General features: G+C 42.6%; 1 protein-coding gene across 1 annotated transcript; it reads right to left on the bottom strand.

The window, feature by feature from the left end:
• Window positions 1–1,295: 1,295 nt before the first annotated feature.
• Window positions 1,296–16,611, bottom strand: hpf1 (histone PARylation factor 1). The gene is made up of 8 exons (XM_015954181.3): window positions 16,459–16,611; window positions 15,666–15,849; window positions 14,616–14,802; window positions 14,412–14,510; window positions 14,068–14,221; window positions 12,725–12,812; window positions 12,480–12,652; window positions 1,296–1,606 (listed from the first exon to the last, which is right to left on the bottom strand). The coding sequence occupies exons 1-8, from the start codon at window positions 16,606–16,608 to the stop codon at window positions 1,472–1,474; spliced, it is 1,170 nt and encodes a 389-aa protein (XP_015809667.3). The 5' UTR covers window positions 16,609–16,611; the 3' UTR covers window positions 1,296–1,471.
• Window positions 16,612–16,960: the final 349 nt, after the last annotated feature.

The raw sequence follows: 16,960 nt of genomic DNA, 5'->3' as shown, positions 1-16,960 counted from the left end.
TGTGTAAGGGGGCCCCATGTCTGTGTTCGCCTTGGGCCCCCAAATTGCTAAATCCGCCACTGCTGGAGATGCAAACTCCATTCAGAAAAGCTGCAGACATGACACCATCTTTCTGCAAGTCAGCAGTGCTACCAACTGTGCTATGAAGCCATCTTCTGGATTACATTAAATTACAGCTCATATAAACACAAAGGGCTTTAAACAGCCTAAATTACTTTGTAAAAGCATTTATCTAAAGTCTGAATCTGCCTGTAAAAGGAAAGATACATCATCTCATCACTGAAACTGATTAACAGGACTTAACCATTTTCAGATATCAGCTAAAACTCTGCTCATGAGGGAGTTTGGGGTCGTTCTTTTAACCCTTATACGACCTTAGTGCATTTTGTTGTGCTCAAGGACAAAAACGTTAGAAAATTAATGGGTTAACTGATTATTTTATTTGTACCTTTTAAATAGTTTTTCTCTCTGAAGTTACTGGATGGATTGATCTACCCTCTGTATGGGACTTCAGTTTTTCTGGGCGATGGTGGCACAGGAGTTAAGCGCTCGCCCCGTAATTGGAAGGTTGCAGGTTTGAGCCCAACTCAGTCTGTCACTGTTGTTGTACCCTTGGGCAAGACACTTAATCCACTTTGCCTGCTGGTGATGGTCGGAGGGACCGGTGGCACCTGTGCACGGCAGCCTCGCCTGTCAGTGAGCCCCAGGGCAGCTGTGGCTGCATTGTAGCTCATCACCACCAGCGTGTGAATGACAGACTGTGTTGTAAAACGCCTTGGGGGGTCCGAGGACTCTAGAAGGCACTATATCAAATACAAGTCATTTACCATTCATCCATTTTGCAGATTATTTTGATGCAATTTAACATTTTATCTGTAAATGCTGTTTCTTTAAATCAAGTGTGAGGCTAAAGCTTTATTTCAAGTTATACAGTATTTCTTATCCCAGTTTATGCTAGTTTGTGCCTGGACTCATTTTGATGACACAATTCACATTTCTCCCTTTCATTCTAGCAAATTACATAAGCATGAAATGTGACCAAACTGTAAAAACCTTAATTTTCATGACAACGAATCCCAAAATCATTCGACTGCATTTGTGACGTCTGCAGCATGCTCAGGGAAATCCAGCAAACACCCGCTGCAGCAAACTTTGTGCAGAACGATGTAAACCTTCAATATGACCAAATGAAAAGCAGCTTTAACGATATTAAATAAAGCGGATTCTGTGTCATCCAGTCAGTCACTGGGGGAGAATTTCTCAAAGCATTAAAATAAAAAAAATACACAAAAAAATAAGTAAAAATATAAAAATGATTTATTACACATCTAACAATAAACCAGTGGAATGGTTTCATAAGTGACAGCAGCAACAAAACCACCAAAAACACAAACACAAATCAAAGACGCATGGTGGGAAAGCTTATCAGAACCAGAACGGGAACCTCTGACGGACTACTTCAGAGGCTTTTTTAATGTGCGGAGAGTTGGTCCAGGTTGTCATGGCTGCGGCAGGAGAGGTGGGCCTCCAAAATTTCACCAAACAAACTTCTTTTCAGCAAGCTGTAAGCCATGGGCAGCAGCTGCTTGATGACCTTGTGAAAGTACTGCAAAAGAGAGGAAACCGAGATTTACCGACAGGTACGTTAGAACTTCACACCATAACAACCGAGCTCTCAGCAATCCAGGCTCATCAATAGGGATGCACCAATGGATCGGCATTTGATCCCAATCGGCTGGTAGCGCCCCTATCGGTTTTGATCAGAGTTTTCAAAATAGATCAAAGCAGACCAATCAGGTAGGGTTGTCATGGTAACCAGTGTAGCGGTAAACCCCGGTAAAAAAAAGTTGACAATAATAATAACTGTCTTGTTTTTAAATAAATATATTATCTCGGTGGGTTACCGAGGCTGCGGTGTAGGCGAGGTGACCCTTACCAGCCACAGTATCATCTGCTGAAGTTGCCGGCGGCACATGCGCACTTTGTTGTTTACAACTAGGGTTGTCACGGTAACCGGTATAGCGGTAAACCCCGGTAAAAAAGTTGACAATAAAAATAACCGTCCAGTTTTTAAAAAACTCAATTATCTCGGTGGGTTTACCGTGGCCGCGGTTTCGGCGCAATGACCCTTACCAGCCACCATCGCTTCAGCTGAAGTTCCCGCGGCGCACACACGCACTTTTAGTTTGCAACGGCACCAAAACTTTGAAGCTGATAATGGCCGAAGGAGGAGACGGCAGCGCCCAGGACATCCATCAGCCCTCAAAGAAGACTAAATCGGAAGTATGGGCATATTTTGGATTTCTGAAAAATGCTGAGGGACAGTTAATAGAAGACGGCTATCCCGTTTGCAGAACGTGCAGGAAACAAGTGTCTGCAAAAGGCAGCAACACTTCAAATCTAATGGCACATCTGCGTGACCATCACCCACGTCTCTACAGCCAGTGCAAGGTAAGTTAACATTAGCATTTTAGCTTAAATGCATGACGTGAGGACTTTTGGCTGAGGGAGAATGCAACGAGTCACTATATACTGCAGCCGCAGCGTCCTCTGCCAGCATTTAAACCGTGTCACGGACACCCTGTTGCTGGATGAAGCATCTTCTTTGTTGATGATGAAGAGAAATATACAATTAGTTCCTTGTCATTGATTTGTTTACTTATTCAATGCCATTTATACTTGAACATTTGGATTTGATTACATAGTGTAGTAGTTATTTTAGTCATTTGTTTAAAGTGGCTATTTATTTTAAATACATATTTTTTTAAGGTTGACTTCAAGTCAAGTGTGGACTGGAGTTTTAGATTTTCATTTTGATAATGAAGAAAACAAGTATATGAGAAAACAAGTGGTGTTTCTTTGATTTGTTTACATATTGTTTATGGTTTGAATGTTTGGATTTGTTTAATTTAAACCTGCACTGACTACTGTAACATGTTCCAGAAAAAGAAGCTATTTGTTCCTTTACTTGTGAAAAGTTGCACTTTTGCTAAGGCTTTGTGTTATTCTAGGTTTAATAAACAATATTAAACCTTTTCAAAACTATTTCAGTTTGTGTAGAACAGGACTATCAATGCTTCCTGAACATATGCAACACGTTTAAAAAATACCGCGATAATACCGAAAACCGTGATAATTTTGGTCACAATAACCGTGAGGTAAAATTTTCATACCGTGACAACCCTATTTACAACCAAAACTTTCTTGAAGCTAAAGCTGAAATAACGGCCAAAGGAGGAGACGGCAGTGCTCAGGACATTTATTATCCCTCAAAGAAGACAAACTGGGAAGTACGGGCATGTTTTGGATATTTGAAGAATGCCGAGGGACAGCTGATAGAAGACAGCTATCCTGTTTGCAGCACGTGCAGAAAAAGTGTCTGTGAAAGGCAGCAACGCTTCAAATCTCATGACACATCTGCGTGACCATCACCCACAACTCTAGTCAACGCAAGGCAAGCTAACGTTAGCGTTTTAGCTAAAATGCGTGATCCGAGGATTTGGGTTGAGGGAGAATGCAACGAGTCGCTATATAAAGCAGCCGCAGCGCCGCTACCTGCATATAAACCTTGTCGCGGACACCCCCATGTTGAAATGACGCTATGCATTATGGGGCTCCCAGGGGCAGATAAGAGTTGGTCTCTCTCCGAGAATAATTATGAATTTAACAACGATTACTGCCTGATGACATTTTCCCACATCTGCAAAGCTCACTGGAAGGACACAAACCGAGGACAATATTTTCCTTTTATAGGGTTTATTACTCAAGTAAGGGTAAAAAAGTATGTGATTAGAAGGCTACTTGAGTACTGAGTATCATCTGGTCTAATACTTTTAAAATGATGACATCAAACTGACATAAAATAAGAAGTTATGGGCAAATATTGGTATTTTAAAGACTAAAGGGGAAAAATGTAAACAAATAAACAACATAATGACAAAATAACACATTTTAGGCTAAATTTAGACACAAACTGTAGCTGCCGTCAAAGGCAACTCTAGCATTTAAGTTCATTTTATTGGATTTAATGTTGAAACAATTAGTAGTTCAAAGATTGAGAAATAATATTTCAATAGTAATTCATATTCTGTTCATTAGATTTATATGTTTAAATGTGTATTTGTGTTAACTGTGCAATTAGATGGGAACCTTTTCTATAGTTCCATCCATTGTTGCTAAGGGGGCATTTTTCTTGGCACACTCAGCAAGCAATTAAGAGACGAGCCACGAGGTTGTACGTCTGCAGTAAGTTAAATAAAGAGTGCCTTTTTTGGACTACCTCACGGTGTACGGATTAAAGTTTATTCCCTTTGAGTGAGGCCAATGAGGTAAATGTTTTCTTTTGTTTATTATCGTTGTATATGTAAATTATGTAGATTTGCGTGATATTCTAGTGCAGTTACCGCAGTGTTAAGTGTAACGTGTATTTTATTGATCTATTTGTTGACATGTTCGTCATATAATGCTTAAGGACTTTATTAAGAATATTCATTTAAGTTTGTATTTCTTTTTAGTTCTGACGGCATTGTATCGGCTGTGGTTGGACATCATTACATGTTAAGACATGTCAAGAATCCTCCTGTCCGAAATAAATGTCAGTAAAAACCAAAGAACAAGTTGAGCTTTATTAAGACTCGAGGGGAGTAACAGTCAGAACTCAGCCTGCTTCGTGCTGGAGGAGAGAGAAGGAGAAAGAAGTCTGCCGCAGCAGAGCCGAGCCGACAGCTGAGCGAGCGGAGCCGAGTGGGAGCGAAGCTGAGCCGACAGCGCGCTGGGTCACGTGATTAAGATCGCGTCTCGCTCTCAAACATTAAAGACACCCAAACACACACACACAGACATCCCATAAGGCAACCAGAGTCCAGAGGTGCAGCTTGTTAAGCTAGAAATAAGTAACACGTTTATACAAGTTAAATGTGGAGAGAAGATTTCTTTAGCTCATCTTTGAAGGACTCTGTCAAGCAGTGAAAGGGAAAGTGTGGTGGTTGAGAGTAAAAGTTTAAGTTCATGTTATTAGTTGTTCATGTTAAGTAACTGCAATTAAGGCACGTTTAAGTTGATTATAAGGGTTTGCTTATTTTTAAGACTGCATTAGATATTTAAAGGTCACATTATAGTATTTTGTTTGACTTTGAAGGTTATTTTCTGTTAAACTACAAGTGAAGAACAATTTATTATTTGGTTTAAGTGATGGTGACATATATTTAAGCAGACTCTTTAAAGTAAAGCAATTTAAAGTTCTTAGGTGCTTCATAAGGTGACCATTCACGTGTTTAAGTGGACCTAGGTGACTTGTGAATTCAGTATTATACCTTTGACTGCCTGTGACATGGAGCAAGAAGGCTGTAACACTGAAACTGTGGAGCAGCAAGAAGCTTTTGAAGAGCAAGAAAGTTTGCAAGAACCATGCACAAGTAAAGCTACTAAAGAAGGAAGTTTGAGGAAAAGTCAAAGAGTTAAGAGGTTCACTGAAAAGGGCCAAGCACTACATGATGAAAAGGTGAACAAGCTTCAAGCTTGCTTTAAAGTCCGTTATGAAAGGTGGAAAGTTGTTGCAAAACAAGGCAAAAAGGCACTTGAGGAACCTGTTAGTGCAAAACTTAAAGAGCTTATTGACCGAGTCGAATATGCCTCAGCAGAAGTGAAACAAGTTTATGATGAGCTGCGCAGTCATGAAACTCCTGATGCAGACACTCGCCGCAGAGTGGATACCTGTGACGCGGTTTCGCAGAAGATCATAAGGCTAACTCAAGAAAAATTAGCAGCAGAAGAAGACGAAGAACTTTCTGAGATATTAGTTCACTGGAGCGATAAAGGATCATCATTTAATTCTGCGACCTCTCAAAGATCCAAGAGTTCAAATAGCAGGCAATCAAGAAGCTCAAGTAAGTTGTCTGTAAAGAGGCAAGAAGCAGCTGCAGAGCTTGCGGCTACTGAAGCAACTCTGAAGATTATGGAGGAAATGGAAAGTGAAAGAAAGGCACTTGAAGTCCTTGAAGCAGAGAATGCTGAGAAACAGAAGGCCTTGGAGCAAAAGCGAAGAGAGCTTGAAAGGCTAGAAACAGTAAAGAAAATGAATGCTGCTAAAGCACGTCTGAAAGTGTACAATGAGGAAGGAAACTCAGATGAAGAAATATCAGACATTCTGCACGAAAGGAGTAAACGGAGAAATGTTACATCCGAACCGAATAATCAGTTTGCACATTTGCAACTTAATGCAAATGCAGAGCCGTTTGATATGCCACAAGCCAACTCAAGGGCACAAACAAGAGAAAGCAAACATGAAGATAGTACCATAACATTGGCCCAAGCTTTAGCTGAGTCCATTCACATAAGTCGCCTGCCAGTACCAGAGCCTACAGTCTTCAACGGAGATCCTCTCAAGTACAAGGATTGGAAATTGTCGTTTCAAATGCTGATAGACAGAAAGAACATCCCAGTGAATGAAAAGATTTACTATCTTCGCAAGTATGTTGGAGGACCGGCGCGAAAGGCTGTTGAGAGTTATTTTCTGTTGGGAACAGAGCGTGCTTATTACTCAGCATGGAATATTTTGGAGGAAAGATACGGAAGTTCATTTGTAATCACCAAAGCTTTCAGAGATAAGTTGACATCATGGCCAAGGATTGGTAACAAGGATAGCATTGAACTTCGAGAATTTTCAGATTTCCTCAGAGGATGTGAAGCGGCCATGCTTCAGGTTAAAGGTCTTGAAGTTTTGAACGACTGCCATGAGAATCAGAGAATGCTAAGCAAGCTACCTGATTGGTTGTCAGCAAGATGGAATCGAAAGGTCATTGAAATTGAAGAGCAAGATGGTTCTTTTCCAACATTTAACCACTTTGTTGACTTCATTGCGAGAGAGGCCAAGATTGCGTGCAATCCAGTAACATCGCTTCATGCACTCAAAGCAGGTGACTCAGAGAAAATGAAATCATCCAAGACAAGAAGTGTTGGAGTAAAGGTGCTAGTGAGTGCTGCAGAAGAGACGTCCAACACAAAAAAATGTGTGTTTTGTGAAAACTCAAATCATAGCATTCACACATGTAGGAAGTTTATGGACAAGGTCTTGAGTGAAAGAGTCAAGTTTGTGCAAACCAGGGGACTGTGCTTTGGATGTCTAGGCTTTGGACACCAATCCAAGAAATGTGAAAAGAGAAAGATGTGTGACACATGTAAAGGGAAACACCCGACATGTTTGCATGAAGAACGAGACAAATCCTCAAGGAAAAGGAAAGAGGAAGAAAGTGACAAGGAACCACAAATGAAAGAGAGTAGAGAAACCAAACCCAAGGAAGCACCAAGTGAAGCAATATCAAACCGTGTGATTCAAAGTGACAGAAGTAATCTCACATCTACAATCATTCCAGTTTGGTTATCCACAATAAGCAATCCTGAACATGAGATTCTTCTCTATGCTCTTCTTGACAGCCAAAGTGACACGACATTCGTCTTGGAAGAAAAGGCAGAAGCTCTAGATGCAGAGGAGACATGTGTGCAGTTAAAGCTCTCGACAATGTCTTCTAAAGATACTTTAGTACCAAGTCAACGGTTGTTTGGATTACAGGTCAGAGGTTTCTATTCTTCAAGGAGAATTCCGCTTCCTGTGACATACACAAGAGAGTTTATTCCTGCGAATTTGAGTCATATTCCCACACAAAGGACAGCAAGAGCGTGGCCACACTTAGAGCACCTGGCTGAAGAAATCGCTCCACTGATTGAATGTGAAGTAGGCCTGCTCATTGGTTACAATTGCTCACAAGTGTTGGTACCCAGAGAAGTTGTGGCAGGAGAAGATAATGAACCTTTTGCCCAAAGAACAGACCTTGGCTGGACAATAGTAGGAGGAACTAATCCATGTGTTGACTATGGGGATGCCATAGGATGTAGCCACAAAATCATTGTCAAGGAAGTGACACCTAATCAGTCAGCTAAGCAGTTGGTCAAAGAAGTGCGATACATCTGTCGCACACAAGTCAAAGAGGTGGTCACATCCGCAGATGTAATTAAGGTGCTCGAGTCCGATTTCAATGAAAGAAAGGTGGAAGACTCACACTTCTCTCAAGAAGATTTGAGGTTCATCTCCATATTGGAAGAAGGAGTGAAGATGAAATCAGATGGACACTGTGAGTTACCTTTGCCATTTAAGCAAGACAGACCAAGTCTGGCAAACAACCGGAGTTGTGCTGAACACAGACTCAAATATTTGAAAAGAAGATTTGAGAAGGACAAGCAATACCACAAAGACTATACAGAGTTCATGAGAGAGACTATAGAGCGTGGTGATGCTGAAAGAGTTCCCTCTGTAGACCTGGACAAAAGCCCTGCCTGGTACATTCCACACCATGGGGTGTATCATCCACAAAAGCCTGGCAAGATAAGAGTGGTGTTTGAATGTTCAGCAAAGTACGAAGGAGCTTCCTTGAACGACTACCTGCTTACAGGGCCAGAGTTAACCAACTCTCTGGTGGGGGTCCTGTGTCGATTTCGGAAAGGTCCAGTTGCAGTGATGTGCGACATTGAGCGCATGTTCCATCAATTCAGAGTCAGAGAAGAAGATCAAGATTACTTTCGCTTCTTGTGGTGGGACAATGGAGACTTCAACTCTACTCCATCTGTCTATCGCATGCGCGTACACCTGTTTGGAGCTGCTTCTTCCCCTGCCTGTGCAAACTTTGGTCTCAAGTATATTGCTGCACAAGGTCAAGGCAAGTTCAGTGAAGCTACCATAAGGTTCATTGAGAGAAATTTTTATGTGGACGATGGTCTTATCAGTTTCCACTCAGAAGATGAGGCAATTCATTTGGTGAAGGAAGCAAAGGAACTTTGCAGCACAGGAGGCTTGCGACTTCATAAGTTCGTTTCAAACAGTAAGCAAGTACTTCATTCGCTGCCGGAAGAAGATTGTGCAGATACAGTGAGAAAAGACTTGTCACTGGGCGAGCAACAAATTGAAAGAGCCCTAGGTGTCAAATGGTGCATTGACTCGGATCATTTCCAGTTTCGAGTAGTTGTGAATGAGCAGCCACTTTCCAGAAGAGGAGTGTTGTCCACAGTAGCCTCCATTTACGATCCACTTGGCTTTGTGGCACCTTTTGTTCTACTTGGGAAGCAGATACTACAGCAGATGTGTCGTGAGAAAGCAGATTGGGACGAACCACTCGCAAGCGATCTGAAGTCACGGTGGGAGTGCTGGTTGTTGGATCTAAAAAATCTAGCAGATGTCAAGATTGACAGATGTTACCTGCCCAGAGATTTTCAAACAGTTCAGAAGTACGAGCTTCACCATTTCTCAGACGCAAGTGTTTCAGGGTATGGTGTTTGTACGTACCTGAGAGCTGTCAGTGAAGCTGGACAAGTCCACTGCTCTCTTGTCTTTGCCAAGTCCAGAGTAGCACCCACGAAGGTTACTACGGTTCCAAGATTAGAGCTGTCTGCAGCAGTTGTAGCAGTGCGGATTAGGGACATGCTCAAAGCAGAGTTGGAGCTCGAAGATGCTCAAGAATCCTTCTGGACAGATTCTCAAGTTGTCTTGGGATATATCAACAATGATGCAAGACGTTTCCATGTTTTCGTTGCAAATCGCATTCAGCGTATTAAGGAAAGCACTCAGCCGATGCAATGGAAGTTTGTGGCATCAGATCTCAATCCAGCTGACCATGCGTCGCGCGGACTGAAGGCCAAAGACCTCATTGCCTCCAACTGGTTCAGCGGTCCAAGTTTTCTTTGGCAAGAGAAACTTCCCCTCGAAGAAGTCAAGGTGGGTAAACTTGATGCAGAGGATCCAGAAGTACGCAAAGCTGGTGTACTCCATACAACTACGGAAACAGATTCTTTGGCAGAACGTTTTCGGAAATTCTCCAGTTGGTCAAGGTTGGTTAAAGCTATGGCAAGACTTCTCAGATTTGTGAAAGAGTTAAAGGGCTTGGAAAGGAGAAGCAATAAAGCCACTAACCTTGAAGAAAGGAAAGAGGCCGAGCTTAAAATCATATCCATTGTACAAGGATCAGTCTTTTGCAAGGAAATCAAAGCACTTCAAATGCAAAAGGATCTACCCAAGGACAGAACAAATGGACTCTATCGACTCGATCCCTTCCTGGATGAGAAGGATGTTCTTAGAGTTGGAGGTAGATTAGAGCGTTCTACTTTGGAGCCACACGTCAAGCACCCAGTCATCTTACCAAAGACTTGCCATATCGCAAAGTTACTGATTGATCACTATCATCAGCGGGTGAAACATCAAGGACGGGGAATGACGATGAATGAGCTGAGATCAAATGGAATATGGATACTAGGATGCAGTCAAGCAGTATCATCCTTTATCCACAACTGTATTAAGTGCAGGAAATTCAGACGTCGAACAGAAGAACAAAAGATGGCAAACCTACCAAGTGAGAGAATGGAGACAACTCCTCCCTTCACGTATTGTGGGATGGATTGTTTCGGCCCGTACTACATTAAAGAAGGAAGAAAAGAACTGAAGCGTTACGGGCTTCTGTTTACCTGTCTATGCTCTCGTGCAGTGCACATAGAGCTACTCGATGACATGTCAACCGACGCTTTTCTAAACTCACTGCGTTCTTTCATCGCTTTGCGTGGGAATGTACGTCAGTTGCAGTCCGATCATGGCACCAATTTTGTTGGAGCCAGACGTGAGTTTCTGGAAGCAGTAAAGGAAATGGATCAGGAAAGTCTGAAACAGCTAGGCTGCGAGTTTGTGATGAATCCTCCCTCTGCCAGTCATATGGGTGGAGCCTGGGAAAGGCAAATTCGTACGATCCGAAGTGTATTGACAACCATTCTGGATCAGTCATCCAGATCATTGGACAGTTCATCACTAAGAACCTATCTTTATGAAGTGATGGCGATAGTTAACAGCAGACCTATTACTCCACATCTACTCAACGATCCTACTGGACCTCAGCCACTTACACCTAATCTTCTGTTGACCATGAAGTCGTCAGTAATACTGCCACCACCAGGAGACTTTGTAAAGGAAGATTTGTATCTTCGCAAAAGATGGCGTAGAGTCCAGTACTTGGCCAATGAGTTTTGGCACAGATGGAAGAAAGAGTACTTATTGAGCCTACAACAAAGACAAAAGTGGCACAAAACAAACAGAAATGCGAAGGTCAATGACATAGTGATCGTACAAGATGACCAAGCATCGAGAAACGACTGGAAGTTGGCCAAAGTTGTTGCCATACACCCGAGTGAAGATGGATGTATACGCAAAGTACAACTGTTAATGAGTGACTCATTGCTAGATGATCATGGAAAGAGACTGAGTAAACCAGTTCTACTTGACAGACCTATACACAAAACTGTGACATTGTTAGAAGCAGAATAGTGTACATTTCATAAGTTCATGGGTAAAATCACAAGTGATTGGTGGGAGTGTAGCTGCCGTCAAAGGCAACTCTAGCATTTAAGTTCATTTTATTGGATTTAATGTTGAAACAATTAGTAGTTCAAAGATTGAGAAATAATATTTCAATAGTAATTCATATTCTGTTCATTAGATTTATATGTTTAAATGTGTATTTGTGTTAACTGTGCAATTAGATGGGAACCTTTTCTATAGTTCCATCCATTGTTGCTAAGGGGGCATTTTTCTTGGCACACTCAGCAAGCAATTAAGAGACGAGCCACGAGGTTGTACGTCTGCAGTAAGTTAAATAAAGAGTGCCTTTTTTGGACTACCTCACGGTGTACGGATTAAAGTTTATTCCCTTTGAGTGAGGCCAATGAGGTAAATGTTTTCTTTTGTTTATTATCGTTGTATATGTAAATTATGTAGATTTGCGTGATATTCTAGTGCAGTTACCGCAGTGTTAAGTGTAACGTGTATTTTATTGATCTATTTGTTGACATGTTCGTCATATAATGCTTAAGGACTTTATTAAGAATATTCATTTAAGTTTGTATTTCTTTTTAGTTCTGACGGCATTGTATCGGCTGTGGTTGGACATCATTACATGTTAAGACATGTCAAGAATCCTCCTGTCCGAAATAAATGTCAGTAAAAACCAAAGAACAAGTTGAGCTTTATTAAGACTCGAGGGGAGTAACACAAACTGAGGACAATATTTCCTGACATACAGGGTTTATTTAATTGTGTGAAAATGTAGCACGTTTAAAAAAAATACCGCGATAATACCGAAAACCGTGGTAATTTTGGTCACAATAACCGTGAGGTTAAATTTTCACACCGTGATAACCCTAATCCAGACCATTTTAGATTAGGTTACATTTCCTTTATTCCCAGATTATGTAGTTTGTAGCACTCATTATAATGTTGTATAAAATTTCTGGCCAATCCACGTGATCGGTATCGGTGATCAGCATTCTTTGATATCGGTATCGGCAGAAAAAAACTGATCGGTGCATCCCTACTTATCAGCGTCTGCATCTGAATATAGTTCTCAAGTTTAGGAAGTAATACGTAGATGTAGAAACAACACTTTTAAAAGACTCACATGGGATCCGTAACAGAAGAGATCTATTCCTAGTTCATAACCCATTCCATAGTCGCACTCGTCGTTTGCAAACTGAACAAACGTGATCATCTCCTGGATCGGTCCAAAAGCTTTCACACGCTCTTCATCATGCCGCGCTTCAGCAATAGCTTTACAGATCTTTTTGAGGCCAGCTAGGAGACGAGGAAAGAAACCTTGTTAGGTGATTTCACGTTACATGAATCATGATTGGAGTTAGATCTCACCGTCTGTTTCTGGCAGTTCTCTGTATCCTACGCCGTTCTTATCCACAGGCACAATGATTCCAGCCCCGTGGAACGTCTTGGTGACAACCTACGGAGGGACGGACAAATGTGCGGGCTGTAGCTTTTATTTAACTGTTATTGATAAGACTCAATTTAAAGCAGAATATGGGTTTATACAGGCAATAAGCAGCCTGAGTCAGATTACGCCAGGGACACACCGGCCGCGGAAGCGCCGCAAAGCGAATCACTCACGAAATTCGGCCGCTGCTCGTCGCTCCTCAGTTCAGATCAGACGCGCCCCAGTCGAGGCGCGCCTCGGCTCAGCTGTGGTTTTTCTTTTAAACACTTGCTGTCCTCCATTTCCTCTCTGCCTTTTCTCAGCTCTTTTCCTCTATGTGTGTGTGTGTGTGTGTGTGTGTTTGAGTGTGTGTGTGTGTGTGTACCTATGGTATGAGTTGTTTCTGCCAGTTGAATCTCTTGGAACCCGCTCCAATTCTGCCGCTGTGTCCTAGCAGTTTCTTCCGACATGGGTACGTAAATAACCGTGTTTTTCGGGGGTCGTACAGCTCCTTGTGTTTCTCAACTTCCATAATTCATTTAAAGTCATCCATCTTAACTGCTTGCCTCAGACTTTCTGCCTCTGTCCTGTTTGCTCCGGTGAAAAGACACCCACAACCACACCCCTTTCACGCGGTCACACACGCACACAAGTTCAATGTGTGTGTGTGTGTGTGTTCGTGTGGTTTTTCTGCAGTGTCTGATTACGAACACATTTGACTATTGCGGAATTTTCTTTTTGAAATGCTTTATTTTGTTAACTTTACCGGTCTGCCTCTTATGTCTAGGTTGGACTTCCTGCCAGGATTGACGTGATTCACCCGCGGCTCGCGAAAAAATAGAGCCGACGGCGAAATGATCGCCGCACGGCGCGAGGCGGCCCATGTGGTCTATAGAATAGCTTAACAAGGGCGCCGAATGAAGGTGGTCCCATTTTCGCGGCGCTTCCGCGGCCGGTGTGTCCCCGGCGTTAGGGTTATGGGGGAAAAGCCTTAGAAAAACCTCTGTGGACTCCCCAGTCTAACTCTGCAGTTTACACCTCATTTCATTCTGCTTTTTATTTTAAAAACAAACAAAATAAGAAAAGTCTAGCTAAAATTATTAACTAATAATGGTAATATTATAGTTTCCCTAAGATCTAGCCAGCAATGTCCAAGAAATAATTAAATGTACTGAAACTAAATCCACTGGCAACAGGACAGTAAGCAACACACAAACACAGATCTAAGAAGTCCTGCAGCGACCTCGGCAGGTGAGTGCTTTGTCCTATCGTGGGTGAACTTTACCTTCTTGTCCCTCTGCTTCATACTTTTGGTCTTCGCCTCTAAAGACAAGCCTAAAGTCACAACCCTTTCTTTCAGCTTTGCCTCCAAGCTTTCCAAAGCGTCTCCTCCTGCGCCGTTACTGCTCCTCTCCTTCTTCTTCCTCTGCAGAAACAGGCTGACGGAGAAGAGATCAGAGACATCAACGGTCGGTTAGAGAGAGGAATGAACACCAAAAGCGGAGACAGAAAGTGCAAAAACTAAGAAATATTTCAAATAACCTGTAAAAAAGTCGCAATCCTCTTCTATAACCTGTTTTAATTGTTGACTAACTTTAATGAGAAAAACAACTAATGGTTGAGACTCACTAGACAGCTGCAAATATGTTATCCCCCATTTGTGCTATGGTGTAGCCCTTCTTGGCTTCATTTTCCCCAACAAACGAAGGAAGGGAGTCATCCGTGTCCCTGGAATATAAATAAATAAATAAATAAACAGTAACTCGTGATCTGTTGTCCCAGTTTTAGGCTCTCCCATCGATTCAGCTCAAAGCTGAAAAGTGGCGACGCTACCTGTAGTAGCCCATGTGATGCTGGGTGTCCTCGCTCCCCTTCAGGATGGTCTGAAACTCGGGGGGGTCGTAGAAGTACCGACAGTGCAGGTGGAAGTTAGGCTGAAGATTCTTGGAGATTCTGTGAGCTCCCGCCAGAACATCAAATGGACCAACCAGCACCAAGCCCAGCGTGTCTTTGAGCGCTCCTGCACAGGTTTACACAACAGAAGCACGCACATACTGGAAAGGTTAGAAACCCTTACATCAGCATAAAATAAATAACTCAACAACAATATGATGGACTCCGTGGAAAATGACGTCACCTAAAAGTCAAACAACATTAAAACACACATTTTCTGCAGGATAACCCTCTAAGACAGCCTCCAAATGCCCCACTAGAAACAGTTCACCGTGCTTTCATTACATTTAGCCTCTTGCACCAACTAAGGACTGCTGAAGAGGAGTGTTTAAGGCCTAGTCCACACGTAGCCGGTTTTTTAAAAATGAATATCCGCCCCTCCAAAAACTTGCATCCACACCACCGCGTTTTAAAGAAAACTCTGTCCACACGTACCCGGATAAATACGTTAAGGACATGCCAGACCTGTAGGCGGCAGTACTTCCCCCGTTCTTAACCTCGTCCTTCGTCTGTGTTCTTCCGCAAGGAGCAGTAATTCCGCTTGCAAAAACAAACAAGCAAAAAGCGCTTGGACAATTGATAAAGTGAGCGCGGCTCTGAGGGCATCCATGCTGTCGGCTAGTGTAAACACAGGTCGCACACGTGATGTCAGCATTTTTTTGTCGTGGAAAGTGACGTTGCGGACCTTAAAACTCCGGTTTTGTCTGTCCACACGCAGACACCCAAAACGGAGAAAACGCAGATCTTCACTTTGGCCGGAGTTTTTAAAAAGATCCGTTTTCGTGTGAAAAAACTCAGTTTTCGTGTGGATGACAGGCCAAAACATAGAAAAATATCTACGTTTTGGCAGATCCCCGGCTACGAGTGGACAGGGCCTAAATCCCAGTTGCAGCTTTAGTCCCATCAGTGGTGAGAGCAGTCAGGACGTACCACAGGGGTTGTCGGGACAAAGCTCCTTGCAGAAATCCCAGAAGTGGAACAGATCTTCTGGCATTTGTAAACCGTACAGCCGGGTCAACTCATCCCGCTGCTCTGGATTCCTTTCTGACAGCAGCACAGGTGTGGACTCATCAGTCCGGACCCTCTTCACCTCTCCATTGGCTGAATCCGACCCCTAATGAATCAGAGGAAGAAAAGAAAAATTACAAGTTTTAGTTTGTGGACCCAGGTTACACCATTGTCACTCCTGTCTCAGCCTGTTGCTGCTCTCTGATTATTAATTATATTAAAGTTTAACACCCTCCTGTTTCCTATGGCCTCCATAGTCACGGTTTGTTTTATTACACAGGTGCACCAGTGGGCGTCCTGCGTCCCCAACACCTAAGGTGTTTTATGCAGGTTGAACATTATTATAGTAGCTGAACAGAGGTAGCCGTGAGACCATCTAAAGCTCAGCTTTTATGGATAAAACACACATGCACAAGTTATCCTGCAGGGCACGCGACAGGTGACCCATCTCAAACGCTCCAGATGCGAACGCACGTGTCAGAAATGCGAAGCGGACACGATTAGACTGGAAACACAGTTTAGCAGAGAAGCAGCTGCTGCCATGTTGTCTGGAAGCGCCGCCGCTCACTCAGCTCCAGCGGTTCAGCCCGATGGTCTCACACAGATGTACCCGGAAAACAGCGACACCAGACAGAAGTCTGCGTTTGCCCCGGAGAGCCCGACTTCTCACCTGACACGTTCAGCGCAGGAAGCTTATCGGAGGAGGAGAAATTACCTGAATAGCTTTGGGTTTTCTTTTTGCGCGCCCTGTCATTTTCTTCCTCTCGTCTCGTCTTCTTCTTCTGCAGATTGAAGACAGTGGTAGAGGGTTCACCGTGACGTCGTGCGTCAGTGCCCCCGTGAGGCGTGGCGGTGTAAACATCATCAATTTTACACCTAAAGACACACACACACACACACACACACACACACACACACACACACACACACACAAATATATATATATATATATATATATATATATATATATATATATATATATATATATATAAATATAAGAAAATAAAAATAAAAAACAATAACAGTTAGTTTTAATAATTAAAATCATCCAATGAAAGGGAAAATACACATTTCTATGAATTAAGTTTTAAGTTGACTCAGCTGTTTAATTTAGACAATAAAAAAATGAATGCAGTCTCATTTTAAAGCGTGGCTGGCCCCACCACGCTCCATTCTCATTAAATGTCTCCCTCTGCTGGTCGCCCCCCCACCCTTCA

Source organism: Nothobranchius furzeri, chromosome 7, assembly GCF_043380555.1.
Source record: "Nothobranchius furzeri strain GRZ-AD chromosome 7, NfurGRZ-RIMD1, whole genome shotgun sequence".
NCBI classification, from domain to species: Eukaryota; Metazoa; Chordata; class Actinopteri; order Cyprinodontiformes; family Nothobranchiidae; genus Nothobranchius; species Nothobranchius furzeri.
Note: the sequence above shows the minus strand (reverse complement) of the source record. Positions and strands in the feature narration are given on the sequence as shown.

Excerpts from the sequence above, each read along its gene's own strand:
- hpf1 (XM_015954181.3), bottom strand. The coding sequence starts at position 16,608 with ATGATGTTTACACCGCCACGCCTCACGGGGGCACTGACGCACGACGTC. Across the intron at positions 14,511-14,615 it reads CATCACATGGGCTACTACAG|GGACACGGATGACTCCCTTC; the intron begins GTAGCGTCGCCA and ends TTTATATTCCAG. Across the intron at positions 14,222-14,411 it reads AACATATTTGCAGCTGTCTA|CCTGTTTCTGCAGAGGAAGA; the intron begins GTGAGTCTCAAC and ends CTTCTCCGTCAG.